Genomic DNA, 17921 nt, shown 5'->3' on the forward strand with positions numbered 1-17921 from the left:
TCAAACTTTCTCTGCAGGAGATCATCGTGCATGTAGCTGAATTCACTACATAGACGTTGTCTTTAAGAGCCTGCAGTTCTAAAATCGGGAGTTTATTAGAGCAGAGCGACCATCTGAAAGAATACTTTAAATGGCCACGAGCTGACACATAATCTTAAAGGGCTTTATTGGGAATTTGACTTTATCAGTATATAAAAATATGCGTAAAGACGACTTTGGAGCTTGTGCAGAGCGTATAGGCCCATTTGAGTCTAGGTTAGTGATTCATACTGCAACTGCATAGTTTGGATGTGAGATTTTGGTCATACCAACGTGAACATGCTTTCAAAAAGTCCAGTTCTGGTCAGGCTAACACAATGATTTGTTTTGGGGGGGTTTATGTAAGCAGGCTGACAAGATGTCAGTCTTTCACTATTTCTAAAAACCTACTTTCAATTAATCATGGAAAAAAAAAAATCTAATTCACAAGCTGAACAATCAGATGGGTACAACAGATTTTCCAGGGTGTATTGCCAAAAAATGACTGCTAAACCTCCATCCATCCATCCATCCATTATCTGCCGCTTGTCCGGGGATCGGGTCGCGGGGGCAGCAGCTTGACCAGAGAAACCCAGACGTCCCTGTCCCCGGCCACTTCCTCCAGCTCTTCTGGGGGGACCCCGAGGCGTTCCCAGGCCAGCCGAGAAACATAGTCTCTCCAACGTGTCCTGGGTCTTCCCCGGGTCTCCTCCCAGTGGGACGGGCCCGGAACACCTCACCGGGGAGGCGTCCAGGAGTCCATCCCCTCCCGGATGACCGAGCTTCTCACCCTATCTCTAAGGGAGAGCCCAGACACCCTGCGGAGGAAACTCATTTCGGCCGCTTGTATTCGCGATCTCGTTCTTTCGGTCACTACCCACAGCTCGTGACCATAGGTGAGGGTAGGAACATAGATTGACCGGTAAATCGAGAGCTTCGCCTTCTGGCTCAGCTCCTTCTTCACCACGACGGGCCGGTGCAGAGCCCGCATCACTGCAGACGCCGCTCCGATCCGTCTGTCAATCTCCTGCTCCATTCGTCCCTCACTCGTGAACAAGACCCCGAGATACTTGAACTCCTCCACTCGGGGAAGGATCTCATTCCCGACCTGGAGAGGGCTGCTAAACCTCATAAGATGTATATATTTTACAAACATGTGTCATTACTGGTACGCAGCATTCTAATCGTGGCATAAAAATTAACAGAGACAACTAAAATGTTTGCTGTAACTAATTTTAAGACAAGTAATCATGAACTAAAAGAACATAATTGTGACAGTCTGACCAAAGTAAAAAAAAAAAGTGTTTAAGGTTCCTCTGAGTTGAGGAGAGCTGCAGTGTTTAGGAGAAATCCTCTGAGATTCCTATGGTAAACAACACCTTTAACATATGTGATCCTTTAGCACAAAATAGGGCAAAAGTCCTATTCCAGCTGTTACTAAACCCCCTCAACATTGTATATCTTAAAGCTTTTGCTTCAGCTTGGGGTCTGACTCGCTAAGCTTTGCTTCACTGAGGGAAAACAGATTTATGAATATGATGCTGCCTGCCCCGTTTTCTCTGGACTCTGTTTACACTGAACATGCTACGTTTAGCACTTTTAATAGTGGAGAAATTCAGCCAAGTGTTTGAACCTCAGAGATGGCGAGTTGCAACACTTTTGTAGAAAACTAGTTCATATTTCTACACGACGTAAGCCCTAAAAGATCACCAATAGGTTGTTGGCTTTTCTGAAGGGGTTCTCACAAAAAATCAGTTCATCAGTTCAGCTTTATAGCAAATGCATCAATCTAAAGCTGAACTTGTGTTTTACTGTGTTTCAAAAGTGTTTAATGACACAAAAGCATTCCAACTTTAGGACAAACTCATAAATCAAAAAGACACAGACTTACGAGGTTTTTTTTGTTTTTTTGGGGTATTTTTTATATAACAATATATAGAGATATTCTAAAGTAACCCATTACAGAAAATCAAAAAGTGGAACCAGTTTGGTCTTAATCCAACTCATCATTGCATGTACAGTAGTTGGCTGATTGCTGTTCATTTCATGAAAAAAACACTAAAAAAATATGAAAAAGTCAACAAAAAGGCACAAAGAGAAAAAAAAAGAGTTAATCTTCTAGTTGAAACCAACATTTGGAAGTGTAAGCATTTTTTTGGGGATAGATATCCATGTTGTATGTGGGCTAACAAAGAAAGAAGGGTTGCACACAAAGGAGGACGTGAATGATGCACAGCAAGAAACAACACAAACCACTTTGGTGGATAAAACAAAGCTTTTCTTTGTACAAATAAATTAATAGAACTGTCAACACTTTATCTAAAATCTTATATACAGCTGTTCTTTTACATCATTATACAATACATTATCAAAAACGTTATGAAAACATATTTACAAACCAACGAATCAAAAATCATCCTCAAAGCTTTTCACACACGTTCAACACACACTCGCATTCCTGCATTTCCACACGCGATCATACGCCGTCTCCCTTCCATGCAAAACACGATACAGAAGGCATTCTCAGAGGGTTGTGCAACAAAGAGCATACAGAGGAGTTCAAATAGAGCTGTGGGATGAGCATTGGCACACATACATATTAACGAACACACACACACACACCTAGAATTTTAAGGTTAAAGGACTGGCGCGACAGTGTCATTGATGGGGTTAAACCAGCGTGAAACCAGCGTGAAACTCGGTCACCAGCAGGACTTGTTGGTCTCAGCCTCATTACATCAGAGTGACTTTTGTGTTCCGTGGTTACATCACACGACTCGTTCATGTGATGCAGGCACCAGCTGGGCCCTCCTGCATGGCACTATCTGAAACTGTCTGCTCATATAACAGCCATCTCAGGAGGAGGAGAGCAGGCCACTGATACAGATGTACAATATCTGTGTGTGTGCGTGTGTGTGTGTGTGCGTGTGTGCGTGTGTGTCTCGCATGGAACAATGAATGGCTGCATTGTCAGTTGGGGACCAGTTATGCATGCTGTTTGCGTTTTCGGAGGGTGGAAAAAAAAAAAAGAAGCACATTGTCTCGGCACAGAGAGCAGCGCCAGTTTACCATCACTGCGCCCCGTGTGTACTAACGTGTGCATATGTCACAGTCAAAAGCAGGTCATCTAAATGAAATCATTGACACTCTATGATTTGTATCAACCGCATCACGCCACAGCTGGCTGATAGCTGCAGCCTATTGCTTTTCTCAAACATTTCAACATCTAAAACTAGAAAGCTTCTGTGTAAAATTCCCTTGGAAGAAGACAAACCAAATGCAGTATGTCTGAATTTGAAAACTCTGGGGTGTTAAAGGGCAAATAAACAACCTGTCAGACCAACTACGTTCAACTACGACATGAAATGTCAGACAACACCCTGAAAGACTTGCCTCTGAGCCAGAGATTCTTATAAAAGGAGAAAAGCAAAAAAAAGAAAATATTTGCTACACAAGACAACTTAATCACATTTGTGACAGATTCCAACACCAATCTGTACAGATTGTCCCACGAACGAGAGCGCTGTCCCAGTTTCAGAGCCCTTGCTTCCTCAGCAGCTTGTCCCAAAGCTCTACACCCAACTAGGAATAACTCAAAGTCCAAATTAAAAACATCAAGGACGAAACAGCCTCATCACAAAAGTGTAAGACACACAGCACACAGTCTCACTCAATTTTCAAGCAGAAGTCAAAAGCTGGACCACTCTAGCTCTATATTCCAGCCTATGTCAAAGTCAGGAGCACAGCAGCACACATTAATAATTCTGCAACCAATTCACTGTAGAAAAACAGTTCCATCTCCAGCACAGAGAAGGAATGCATTCCCTTTCCTGGAATCATGTTCGTCTTACTTCATCAACACTGGTGGTTTTACAATGAAAGTTGGCATCGGACATGGCTGGGAATGGCTGCATGATATGTTGTTTGTCCCTTCAGCAAACTCAGTCCAAGTCACCTCTGACCTCACTGTGCGCGTGTGCCTGAGCGGCCACCTTCTCCAGAAGTCGGCCCTGCGGGTCACTTTGCGGTGGAGAGCATGGGCTGCTCCGTGTACCAGTGAGTCCCTGGATCTGGCATGCTGCCCCCGAGAGGCAGGGCAATAAACTGCGGGCAGGTGCCGCCTCCCGCTCCCACGACCCCCATGCTCACTCCCTGAGGGTACGGGTGGTGGTGCACGTGGTGCCCCACGCCGTCAGTCCGTCCGATGTGGATCTCGTCCTCCTCGCCCTCGCCGGTGGTTTTGCGGTAGACGGGGTTGTCGAAGTTCATACTCTTGGTGGAGTTGCGCCGCCAGTTCCGCCACACCAGGTAGACTCCGGCGCAGACCAGGCCGAACAGCACTGTGGCAACGATAGGAACTGCATGCGTTTAACACACAGCGGCAGGGACATGGGAAGGGGGAGCGTTAACGAGGCAGAACGAGTCCATGGCATGAAATGACAGGCACAGAGAGGAGCAGAACAGGCATGCAGGGGACAGAGGGGGTGGGGCAGCGGTACAGAGGTTGTGTGTGGGTGGCCCGGCTTAACATCGGGTGAAAGTTGGCTCATACGGCAACCAACAGATTCTTAACATGCAAAGCATCATTAGGTCTGAAGTAATTAGTTCTGAAGCATCTGTTAGGATCATATTTTCACGCAGTGTTATGGCAACTCATCTAAGCTAATCAGTCCTTAAATTGATTTTTAACTTTAAATTCCTCCATCGTAACACATCGTAAAACATGGTTAAAGGTTCCAGCCTTTATTTGCACCTTTTGTGCTTCACCTGTTCGGTTTCCTTACCTTATGATGCAATGAGAACAGTCCATCCCAAATAGTTTTGTTCAGGATCGTATACTTTGTGTCTTTTATGGACGCAAAGACAACAATAATATTTCACATCATACAAACCGTGTCGATTTTCCCACAGCATCTATCCTCTATAACAACAGGCACTGAAGCAGGACTTGTGGGAACTTGTGGGAAAGATTTGCTGGATTAGATATACTTGATTGGTATCTCGCTTTAAGACACTTCCCCCTTGGCTCCCTGGTGGCTACATCCATCTTTTACATGCAGTCTGTACAATGTCCCAGTGCAACCAGCAGTGAAGCTATGGGAGGTATATGCAGCTGGCCCACTTTTTACACTCAGGCAACTGAGCAAATGGGTCATAATTACATATGCTCAACACATTAGACTTCACCCTAAAAGCCCTTTCACCTGAATATTCAAAAATAATATTAAAGTGGACGGAAACTAAACAAACAAGGGTCTGAACACTGTTCTTTGTCCTTGTAAATATTCAGATTAATTGTGTACTGACTTTTTGCCTGAGGAATTTAAGGTTGATCACAGTCTGTTTGAATGACACTGTGTTTAACAAACTGGACTGTCAAATTTAAGCCAAACTTACCGATCAGTGTCACTGAATTAGCTACATTCACGTAGCTGCAGCCAATTTAGCCAGATGTGAGCCGGCTAAAACCAAGTAGCTTTAAAGCAAAAGTTGATTTACATTTGATCTGTATTAGACATTTTGGACCTTTTTTTTGTAGCTCAGAAGCACTTCAATTTACTGATTATTTACCAATTTTCATGTTTAATTTAACCAACTAATCTTATCCATTACAATATGCTAACTACAGACAAAAGGCCTGCTGACCTTGCTTTAGCATAACCCAACACAACATCACAGTGTAGGGTGAATAATGCAGCATGGCAGATGTCAGATGCACGGAGAATGACTCCTGAGAGCACTCAGTGAGGAAGACCCGAGGACCAGGCTTCTCTCATCCTGTCGCAGCAGTGTGGGTGTGGGTGTGGTGTGGGTGTGGTGTGGGTGTGGGTGTGGGTGTGGGTGTGGGTGTGGGTGTGGATGGACAACAGACAGCAGGCGCAGGCAGACAGCAGATTTACATTGCCCTACTGGCCTTTATCGTGGACAAAAACAAAGCTGCAGGTGGCTTACCAATGGGGATGACCACTCCCAGAACAGCCACCGTCAGGTTCTCGCCAAGAAGGAAATTTTCGCTTCCAGCTGTGGAGAGAGATGAAGTTAGAAAATCCTGTGTTGGAGTGAGAGGACAAACAGCTGGGAGAGAGTGTGAGAAAATGCAGGGTGGCAAATCTGTGAGAGACAGAGCAGAGCAGTGACAAAGAGTGACATGCTGGAAGAGCTTTGACCCTGCATGCACGGGCGTGAGTTTTAGTAAATAAGAGGGATAAGAGATAAGAGAGAAGATGGAAAAATAATAGTAATAAACGAGGGAGATAGTGGAAAAGTATTGCTTGGCCTGAGTGTGACTTTGACAACGCCCTGACCATATATCCAGGCTCCATTAGTCCAATGTGACGATGCAGCTCATTTGCATTCAACATACTCACACACAGGGCCGACACTAATGCAGCCGCACACAAAACCCACGACTGTCTGCACAAAATCACAATTTATGAGCGGATCGACGTAATTTCCAAGATCAGCTGACTACGGTTGCTGGGGCTTGTAGATAGCTCACATTAATGTCCTCATTACAGCGAGGGTGAGATTTTTTAGCCGTATTATGAGCGGGAGCGGAACCTTTCTTTGCAGGAGATGAGAAGTCTCAGGTGAAAGTGGCACTTTATCAGAGGACTTGGTAAAGGTCATATGAGGAAATGTCATTTAGGGATTGTGGAGTGAATGAAGACAGCGGCCTTACATTTCTCTTCTGAACACACATTTAAGTTATCCGCTCATTAAAGATTTCACACACCTGGAGTATTTTTTGGCATACAGATATTATCGATTTAGACTATTTTTAGAACAAATCCCGCTTACAGTGTTGGGAGACACTGCTGTCCCCGGCAGGTGTGGTGGAGACCACCAAAGCTGTGGCTGTGGGGTGGGAGCCCAGCGCCTTCGACTCCTGTGATGACAGAGGCCTGATGGAGCTGATCGGCATGAGAGACTCGGGGTAAGCAGAGGGACCTGTGGTCAAGTGGGGGATGGCATCGGCCTGTGATGCTCCCTCTGAGGAAGGGGAGAAGACTTCAGCACCAGTTGCTCCGGTGCCGGATGTTAATCCAGCGGGAGGTGAGGATGTTGCTGACATGTCGTCTCTTGGTGCTGCTGAAAGGAAAGAAAAAGCACAGCGTAAAGCTGGAGCTTATAAAACTAAACCATTGGTAACACTTTAAAGCAGGGGTGCGGCACAGTGGTGAACATGGACGCATTCAAACTTTTTTTGAGATGTGCTGCCGCCATCAAATTGAGGATGAGCTAATATTTTTAACGAAATTTTCAACATTTAACATGTTTACCATGTTGCAAAGATGTCGGGTCACATTGCATTGCGGTGTTAAATGTTATTATTCATGGTTAGCAATTAATTTATTTATTTCACCTTATTGTTGGATTTCCATGTTTATTCTTCAAACCAGCTACATTTTGAATGCTCCTCCTTAGTTCACGTTTGAGAAGTTCTTGTGGTTTGGTTAAGCTTTACTGATGCCTTCCTTGTACATCTCTTGTTTCTGTAAAACTCCTGTTTTATACTCAGTTGGTACTTGTTATGTTTCCTGTTTTATGTTGTAGAGCTTGCTTCTTTTCTGTTATTTTTTTTAGCTTCCTTTCCTTGTTGCTCACCTGGTTTTAAGCTAACTGGCTGCCACACGCCTGCCTGATATTTTTCATTCATTTTCTTAGTATATGCCAAAGCCTCGTTTCCCTTTGTTCATAGCTATATTTTTGCTGTTGTCACCTGTTCAGTCTTTGTTTGCAGTCTTTCACCTGTTTTGTCCAGCATTAAATTGCCATGCCTTCTGGATTTATACATGTCTTCTGTCACTGGCCTCCCTGTTTGTGCAGAGTTTTCAGTTTGTTTCCCCATCAGTTAGTTTATTAAAGTACATTTGCTTTACATCAGCCTGATTCCTGAGACTTTCTCTGTTTGGGTCCACCATCTCTCCAAATCGTGACAAACCCACTCACCTGGCACACAGCCTCTCATATCAGGCCCCAGGTCCTGTCCGTCTGGGCAGGCGCAAGTGTATTTGGGCGAGTGCTCAGTGATCTGTGGTGCCTTAAGACACAAGTACTCACAACCTCCATTGGCTGTACTCCCCAGATTACAGCTGTCAGGGCCTGAAAATAGAATCATACACAGAGGCACAGAGTCAGAGAGACATAGTGCTCATATTTCACTGTTCATATCAAAGTCTTGTTTCCAAACAAAGCACGAGAATTAAGAATTTATGATGATTAAACTGGAAATAAGTGGTAAAAAACAGTGAAAAATTCATATAAATGGACAAGAACTGTGTACTGGGAAGATGAACAAAAAAGGAAACGAGTGCGAGCTGTCGGTTCAGCTCATTGTAAATGTGGATTCTCCAGTTTGAGGAAACTGGTTTTGAGGCAGGATTCTACGTATGAACGCACTGATACTCGCAGATTTCCTCCCACCTACTGTACACACACCTTGTGGCTGTCGGAGCTGGTGGAAAACCACAATGTCATGGGGGTCGTTGAGGTTTTCGGCCAAAGCGTGGACATCTTCACCCGTCAGCCTGTTGGCCATGAAGACTGCCGCCTTGTCTCTGTCTGTCCAGTAGATCCGATCCTGAGACAAACGAGAAAAACATCAGAATACGGCTCATGCTGTATGAATACACACGGGACGTTCTGTATACACTTATCTGGGTTGATTTGGGCTTCAACATAAAATGACAAATCTCAACAATCCAAGATTTCAAGGTCACGGACACCTCGTGATTTTTGTGAAATCTTAAGCAAAACCTAAGCATTAAAATAAAATATGAAGGTATCTTTTTGAAATGATGTTCATTTGATCTGATCTTGATTGGAGTGGTTTCAGAGATGATTACATGGTTAGTTTGATGTTTTGAGACGCTGCCATCACAAATTGAAAATGAAAAGTTTGACATTTATAGTCTATGGGCTCTGTATGAAACAGCAGTGGGCTGACGGTCGATCCAACCACCATTAGGTTGGAAAATCTTTGCAATAAATTTGATACAGATATTGTGCTCCATAGAGGTTACATCACATAGATCAGGGTGATCCCTTGACCTTCATCCCCTCTTGCAGCAGGTTTTATTTCTCCAATAAGATATCTCTATAGACACTAGAAAGAGGCTTTTATACATTGACATGAATGGTTTCCAGGTGACTTTGATGATGGTCTGTTCTTGATTGAAAAGAGGATAATGTGCTCTGATTGGTTGGTCTTTTAGGACTCACCCAAACTACGGTACTTCTGCTTTACTCCAGTCTTTCTGATTTGTCATACTTGTATCCCACCACATTTCAGCAAAATACAACAAACAAAACATAGAAATACACCAAGAGCCTTATATAACATGATGCTTTGTCAGAGATTAAACTGCATGTAGAAGAATGAGCTAAAAAGTAAGTGGTTTAGTGGTTTCAGCTTTTCTATTCAATAATTGAAAGTTTCTGCTTTTGGTAGGAAAAGCCAGCATCATCATCATGACACTTTAGGCCTTCAAGACAAAAAAGACTACATTTTTACAAATCACGTTCCCTTCATTTGACCGAGATCTTTTCAACAAAGAGTTGGGGATTTGGGGTATTTAACCAATGCAGACTTGCGTGCAGTCCTGAAAAAAAAAACTAACAGTTTTAAGACCTCGTAGATTATCTAACCGCAATCAAATGTTGATAGGTTTAAAGTAATCTTGAACCAGAAGGGGGCGATCACAGCAGATTTCAATACAAAGAGGGGAAAGAGTCAAAAACGAAAGAAAAAAAATGAAGAATTAAGGAATGCGTATGAAAAGCTTGTCTTTTTTGTGGATGGAAAGCTAAAGGACCAACAACAGCTCCAAGACAATCAAGAACAGTCTACACCATAGACAGTTCCATATATTTTTTTAACTGCCACAAGGTGGCAGCAAAACACTTTAGAGTAAAGTAGAGAAGTGTTTGCAGAGTAGTGTAAAGCGCAGATGTAGGGCTTGCAAGCTAGCTTGAGCTACCTTGGTCTTTGGGAGAGTAAAGAGACCTGGGGCCTCATGTACAAAGGGTGCGTACGCATAAAAAAGTGGCGTACGCATCACGATCAGATGTATCAAGAGCGAAATGATCGTGGAAATGTGCGGTGCCTCAAGCCAACTTCAGGGCTGGCGTACGCACTTTTCTACAGCTGTTGATTCTTTGGCGACACCTAAGGTGATGTTGGGAAACTGTTATAATAAATAAATGTGAAAACAATTAGTCCTCAGACAGTGATGTGCACATTTGAGATACATGAACAATTAATACTGATAAACAATTAACACACCCATGTATCTGCAATTACACGGGTAGATATAAAAGCATTCGCAAAGTGGTGCAATGCATACCATTAAAAACAATGGCTGCTTTAGCGTTAATAGAAGACTTTGCAAATGGTGCAATTCGAAGAGAGCGTGTGTTCAGAGACAGAGAGGATTTGATGGCACATGATGGCGACTGGCTCATTAGCCGTTTTGAGGGAAATCCTCCTAGAACTGTGCGCAGAGGTGCGGCCGGCGTTGGAGTGCAACACAACGAGGAGCCAGGCGCTGCCTGTGCTCACTGGTGATGTGCACACTGGGATTCCTAGCAACCGGGGCATTCCAGAGGGAGCTGGCCAACCAACATTAAAGCTCAATTTGAAGCGAGAGCCGGTTTTCATAATGTAATCGGACTGCAGACACATTGCTATAAAAGCGCAATCACATGATGAATTTGTATGTTAACAGGAAACATTTTCATTCGATCAATGTACAGATCATATGTGATGCGTAAATGCAATTAACCAACATTGTGGCGAGGTGCCGTGGTACAACGCACAATTCATACATTCTGAGTTACAGCATTGTTGGGAACAGACTTACAGGGTAGCACTGTGCGTGATGGTTGGCTTCTTGGTGAGTAGCTTTATTCGTGTAATTGTCCTAATATTATCCCCCATGACGTGCATTGAGTATGTGCGCCCGCAATTTCTATCCTGTCTTCACAGCATCATAGTCGGTGGTTAAAGTTAGTTTCTTGCTGTTTTTTGCTGGTTAAACTTCAGCTTAAGATCTTTCTAACAAGCCCCTGATCGTCTCTGTGGGCAAATGTTAATAACCCTGTGCGTAAAGTGTGAAACGTCTTAATCAGCCTCACCTTTCCCCCGGCACGCATGTAGTTCAAAACACAACTAAGTGTGAAAACAACAAAGCAAACTAATTGCAATGAAGTGAAACAGATGAACAACAGCAACAAAAGTGCATGATTGCAGACAACTGAGACAAGATAAAGTAGTAAAATTAAAGAGAGAGAGTAGAGAAAGAAAATGCAAGCTACAAGATAGTAATTGATGGTACTTAACTCACGGTAAACATAAATCTATTTTACAGGAAGAAAATTAATAAAAGGGAAACTGGGCCATGAGAAAGATCCACTTAAGAATTATCTGTTGACAGAAAGTGTAACTTTTTATCTTGCAGAAGTGAAAAGATGCTAATTTGCATTTTAATGCAAAAACAATGAGGTGATGAATGAGTCAAGGAGATGAATGGAAGTTTTGAAGTGTCTGGCATATTTGTGCTTCGTTTCAACATTAAGCATTAAATGATTCATATCCATCCCATTTAGATCAAAATACAGAAGCTATGGGGCTAATATTAAACCGCACTTGTCATCTACCAACTGACTGGTTTTGCTTCGTCTCCTTAGTTTACTCCTTCAACAATAATGACAGGAGCCAACATTTCTTTTCCGTTGCCTTAGAAACTTCAGGCTCATCCCCTTTGAGCGCCACAACAACAGGCCTCGGCGCACAGGTGTGTATTTGTGTTTTTTTTTTTTTTTTTTAGTTGAGTCAGTCACTGAATCGGACGGACAGTAATGTGATGTACACTACAAGCCCCACTCAATAACACTGAGCTGGTGTACGTCCAGCATGCTGAACACGAGGGTCACCTTGTAGTCACAACAGGGCAGAGAGAAAAGAACCCCCTGGATCGATTATGCATTGCACCGCAAGGAATTTATCATAATTTCACTGAGACATACTACAGTGCTGAATCAGTGAGGACAGCAGAAAATTGGCTCGGATATACTGTACACAGCTGATGGAAGAGAAGTAATGATACAGAAATGTACATACGCTGTGTATTCTTAGGTACCTGTTCTTTACTTCTTTGTTTTCATCTAATTGTACTTTGTACTTTACACTCATCTCTGTCATTCAGCACAATAACTCATTTAAGTGTATTTAACAAATAATATCTTTTAATTCAGCCAAATGTACCTAATGATGCTCAATATTTTTGCTGCTAGCTGTACAGACGGCGTGATTAGATTTGTTTGACTCTACTGTTGCTGTTCTGACTGACAAGTTCAGACATGAACATGTTTTGTGTCTTGCTAAACTCGCAAATATTATTTGACCTTTAGTGGTCATTTTCCCCAGAAATCCATTCTTGCAAATGCCAACAAGTCCTCCAAACCCAAACAATCTCATAAGTCATAAATACGACGCATCCTGCAGGAGCATCCAATTAGGGCTCGAACAGGTAGCGTTAGATGTATAACATCTCAGATCTAAGCAACCATATTGGCTGTTTGTATGTACCCTGAAGCCATGAACTTATATGTGTGCTTACAACATGTTACATTACACATTAAAGACAAATATCTCACAGGAGAAAGTGGAGGAGAAATGGAAAATGAGAGGCTGAGAAGCAGGGAAGATGAATTTGTGACAAGAACACATAACTTTTTTAAACTTCTTTCTTTCACTCCATCTTTTCTTACATTTTGGCAGTGCAAACACTTTGGCAACACGTTTTTCTTGATTAGGATTTCACGGTTTGGGTTTAAAACACACTGCTAATGTCATGCCTGGGTATTGTGTCAAGAGAAGATTTCACACAACCACTTGAAGACGCATATTTTTCTGACAGTGATATGGGCCTTAATACCTGCTGGAACAACCAAATCACAGCGGTGTTGTAGGAGGACCGTCTCAGTCAGCTAATGAACAAAATCTTCTATTCCTGGTTCCACTGAGACTGGTTCTGCTTGAGAGGAGCACCACTGAAGAAGAGGCCTCTGGTGATTTTAAACTGACTACGACTTTGCTGCAGTGGCAGCAGCTGGGATATTGCAACTACCGTCAGCAAAAGTATGTTTACACTGCATAAGGTACAAATATATTTGATTCAAGCTGGATATAACACATGCAGGGAAGCTGGCTGGTGACCAAAAATAAATATGCTTCAGAACGCTCTCCTACTTATAGCTATATTTGTTTAGTATGCTCAGCCAGTGACTCCCACAAGGGAAAACAAATTGCAGCAAGGAGACCTACCAAGTGAGCATCTAAAATAGGATTTTAATCAGATTCTCATTTACTCAGTAGGCTCCTGTGTAGATAGATGTAGATGTAGATATGATGGCAGGTGGGAGGCTGGATGATATCACAGACAACTGCCCGAAATCTTTCAAATCTGTCAGTGTTACGGCATGTGTGACAGGGAGAAATCCGTGAAGCCGTACACAAACCTCAAACACTGCCAGAGCATAGGGGTGTCCCAGGCTCTCTGCTGACGACATGTGCGTTCTGCGGTGAGCTCCGTTCAGGTCCACGCTGGCTACGAGGTGCAGTTTGGAATCCACCCAGTACAGACGCCTGTTGGCTACATCTGAGGGAGCGCACAAACATGAACACGTGAAGACGAGGCTTTTCCAAGCTGAACATGAAATGACAGTTCTTGTGATAAGCACAAAACTCTGAACGCTGAGCAACAAATCTCTTGAAGTGATATTGGTTACTTTTTCAAATGTCAGATTTTCACCTTTACCCTGTGTGAACACACTTCAAATGTCATTCCATAGAGGTGTTATTATTTTGTTAATCTGTTTTTGGCCATTACCTTTAAACATTGCCAAGAATATTTCAATTACTGTCGACCTTTCCTTACGATGTGCTAATAGAGTGCAGTTCTCAGGATTGCATTTTGGTACACAGCTGCCAAATAAAGTACAATGTAGCACAGTGTGTAAAAACATTAATTAAAGAATAACCAAACCCCAGTTATTCCCCTCTCACCAAGAGTGATGCCATTGGGCCATTCAATATTATCAGCCACCAGCACCTGTCGGTCCACTCCATTCATACCGGCCTTCTCTATCTTGGCTCGCGTGCCCCAGTCGGACCAGTACATAAAGCTGAAACAGGGACAACAAAGTCATTGAGTTATTATAGAATTACTATTGAGGAGTTAGTCCACCGTTAGAAACATAAAAAAGGTAATCTTTTGGCATACAGATGTTGTAGTGTGCATATTTTAATTACTATGAATAGCGTCTATAACTGCTCAGTCTTGCACTCTGCAGTTCCCATTGGTTCTGCACTGACCAATCAAGTACTCACTGGGCAACATGCGCAGCTTCATGACCACAACTGTGTGTACGCACAAAGACACAAATATGCATAGGCATTCTTTCTGGCAAATTTGTAAAGCATTGGTTCTCTTTTATGAGTCTCAATCACCATGACGATCTCGGGATCTTGTTCATGAGTGATCGTAGGACGGAAAGATGGACAGACGGAACAGGGCTTCATCAGCAGTAATGATGGTGTTGCTGCAGTCCGCTGTGGTGAAAAAGTAGCTGAGCGGAAAGGCATGGCTTTACTTTACTGGTCCAATTATGCTCCAAACCTCAGTTATGGTTATGATGTACAGGTAGCAATGGAAACAATAAAATTGTGAAAACAAGCAGCTGAAATGAGTTTGAAGTGGCTCAGCCTTAGACATAAGTTTAGGAGCTTGTACATGCAGGGGTCTTGGGGTCGGGCCACTGCTCCTCCGCATGGAAAAGACTCAGCTGAGGTGTTTAAGACATTAATTTGGAGGCTTTCTTCTTGCCTTCATTTGGAGGTTTTTTTTGGGCACCTCCAGCTGGGAGGAGGGCAGACCCTAAACTCACTGCAGGGGTAATTTATCCCTTCTTGTCTGGGAATACCTCAGGATCGCCAAGGAGGAGCTGGAGAGAGTCACTACGGAGAGGGATAACTGGGTTTCCCTCCTTGACATGTTGCCTCTGCAACGCGACCTCGGATAAGTAGATAAAAATGGATGACTGGATCATGAAGGTATAAGCATTGGCACGAGCCTTGTTTCAGTCCCCATTTTTAGCCATGAATGTGCGCAAATGGTCCTCCAACCGCTCATTTAAATGTAAAAACACTGCTGGCACAAAAACTAAATAGAAAATGACGATAAAGGTAACATTAATTATGAATAATTATAATTAATATGATGACTACAATGAATTGATTGGACTAAATGGTTTGAATTGGACAGTATTATTGAAGACACGTGTTGTGTTTTGGTGCCATATAAACAAACTGAATTGAATAAGTGGTAAAAACAGTGAAAAATTCATATAAATGGACAAGAACTGTGTACTGGGAAGATGAACAAAAAAGGAAACGAGTGCGAGCTGTCAGTTCAGCTCATTGTAAATGTGTTTTTTCTTGAATTCATGAAGAAAAGCTGTTTTTCCTCAATGTTAAATTGAAACTTTCATGGAAGAGAGAAGAAAATAGTTTTTTATTTGGTGGCCTTAGTTCTGGAGTCATGAACAGAATAAAAGCGGCAGCAGGAGTAATACCTTCTGTAGTTTCGCCTGTAAAAACGGCAGAACTCCTGTTTTGAAAGCGCAGAGAATGAAAGGTTTCCGAAACCCAGATTACTGTAGGGAATTGTTGTAAAATATTTTGATCAAATGTACTTGATAGCTGTCCTTTCAGCACCACAAAACCACTGCGACTGGAGTGAAGTGACCAAGAGGCTGCTATGATAGCAACATATCATCGCTTGTTTTTAATGTTTCCAGTCTCCCAAAGCCCTTAGCACCATGCTGCCAGTGATATTTGCAACTGCTATGCCGGGGTCATTTTCTATTCTGCGCTTGTGTGTGTGCTGAGGCAAACTAAGACACCAAACAATTCCAAAAACTTGAAGCAGAAGGCTGGCTCGGTTCAGAGGACACTGCATGCAGGAATGAACTCTTCTCTATCACAAACGTCTCTCATCCCTAACCAGAGAAGCACTTTCAGCCAAAGAGAAAGAGACTGAATGCCCCACTGAGGTGACAGGAAACCCTTCCTTCTTAGGGCTATATAGTTATATAATATTCTCATCCTCTGCTGATTTTTTTCACCCCTAAAAGTTCAACTATAATTTCTTAATCTAATGTTACAACTTCCACAATGTTGGACCCCTGTTATGAAACAATTGCCCTACGGGGATTGATAAAGTTATTCGGATTCCGTGTATTGAAGCACACACAGAACCACACAGACTTCCGTAAAGATGCCTTACATTAACAACTTATTTCCATCACATAAACTGTAAAAAATTCTGTATTTTTAAGGATGAACAGGTTCTGCAGCAACAACTATAACAAATTGAAAGCATTAATAAATGATTCTCTTATTCTCAGCATAGTCAACAGCATAGAAAATTTCAACAGCAATCAAAGCGGTAAAATATGCAATAACTCAGTAATCTATTACTGATATCAAGAGAATCTTTCCTGCAAAGAAGACTGGTTCTCAGCAGTCTGCATGTGCTGGTTTCCTGTGGTGCTGTTCTGATTGGGACTGTGTGTGTGTGTGTGTGTGTGTGTGTGCGCGCGCCTCATTTTAGGCTTCCCATCAGTTCAATTAACTCTATTTTTGAGACGATTTGGGTTCGGATCAACAGAACATGAAAAGCCGCCGAAGCACAAGCTGGAACAAATTCAGAGCTTCAGATTAGGAGCGATCATCTAGCACAGAATTTCTAAAAAAAAAAAAACTGAGTCACGATGCTAAATGGGTCACAAGCTTTTCACTTTGAATTCTCATGCACCCACAACAAAAGTTCTCTGTGGTGTGATCGGGATTAGACGTGGTCCCGAAAGAGGATTATACTTTTTTATTTTCTAAGAAAAAAATCAATCACTGAATCTGTATCTGAGGTCATCATCGGCGTCATCTTTAATATTTCAGTGAAAGGGAAAGAAAGTACGTAATAATGCTGATGGATAGTGCATAGAACCTAACTTTAATACCTTTTAATGCTGATATAAAACAATTTATGTAAATTCGGGCATGCTGCTTAATAATTAGCATATCTTTTAAAATTAGATGTGCAACTCAGTAATTTCTGGCATTAAACAGATCAAAACAGATAAATCATGATCAATTATACGTTGTTATCATGATATAAAAATCGTTAACGCTGATATTACACGTTACAGTGAGTGTTTGATTTCCATGTGTGGTTTGAGAGGTGTTTGGTTTTGTGAGTTTGTGAAAATTTGAAATACAACTACGCCCCATCTGTGTCTTCGTACCCATGATGAGGATCCAGTGCTATGGCACGGGGTTCACTCAGGTCAGCGTTGACGAGGACACGCCTCTTGGTGCCGTCCACTGAGGCCACGGAGATGGATTTGTCTCCGGAGTCGGCCCAGTACAGGTTGTGTTGGAGCCAGTCCAGAGCTAAGCCTACAGGGGTCTGCAGGGATGAATCCACCAGCGGCACCTGCTGGGAGGGGTCGCTGGCCTCGTGGATGAAAGCGCTGCAGAGAACAAAGGGGATAGTGATGGGGGGAGGGGGAGATACGGGTCAGAATGGAGGACAGTGGGGGAGTATGTTGAGCTGATGTAAGTGGATTGTTGTCTGAAGTTGGAGCGGAAAGGCTTTCTGGCAGTTTGGTTTGATAGATTTTCTAAAATATCTGATGTGAATATATAGCATGAAGGCATACACACCAACCCGCAGATTATATATGACGTCAGATGCATGTACGGATAAGTAAACCTCCATTTGTTGCTGTGCCGTAAAGTCAAACAGCAGAGTTATAGCCTTGGGCTGGCCACTGTG

At 42.7% G+C, this 17921-nt stretch overlaps 1 protein-coding gene across 4 annotated transcripts in view; it reads right to left on the reverse strand.

Annotated features, from left to right (window-relative positions):
* Window positions 1-17921, reverse strand: part of LOC142399340 (low-density lipoprotein receptor-related protein 8-like) — a 122219-nt gene that overhangs the window by 22890 nt on the left and 81408 nt on the right. Inside the window, exons 11-18 of one of the 4 annotated variants that reach the window (XM_075483954.1) lie at window positions 17389-17616; window positions 14090-14208; window positions 13543-13682; window positions 8461-8602; window positions 7972-8124; window positions 6820-7107; window positions 5971-6039; window positions 1935-4376 (exon numbers count right to left, since the gene is read on the reverse strand). In XM_075483954.1, the coding sequence (XP_075340069.1) occupies window positions 4036-4376; window positions 5971-6039; window positions 6820-7107; window positions 7972-8124; window positions 8461-8602; window positions 13543-13682; window positions 14090-14208; window positions 17389-17616 (1480 nt within the window). In that variant the 3' untranslated portion in view covers window positions 1935-4035. Of the gene's footprint in view, window positions 1-1934; window positions 4377-5970; window positions 6040-6819; window positions 7111-7971; window positions 8125-8460; window positions 8603-13542; window positions 13683-14089; window positions 14209-17388; window positions 17617-17921 lie in introns of those variants that run through there. The other 3 variants (XM_075483955.1, XM_075483953.1, XM_075483956.1) reach the window with 3 other exon arrangements.

This window comes from Odontesthes bonariensis, chromosome 14 (genome assembly GCF_027942865.1).
Source record: "Odontesthes bonariensis isolate fOdoBon6 chromosome 14, fOdoBon6.hap1, whole genome shotgun sequence".
Classification (NCBI taxonomy): domain Eukaryota; kingdom Metazoa; phylum Chordata; class Actinopteri; order Atheriniformes; family Atherinopsidae; genus Odontesthes; species Odontesthes bonariensis.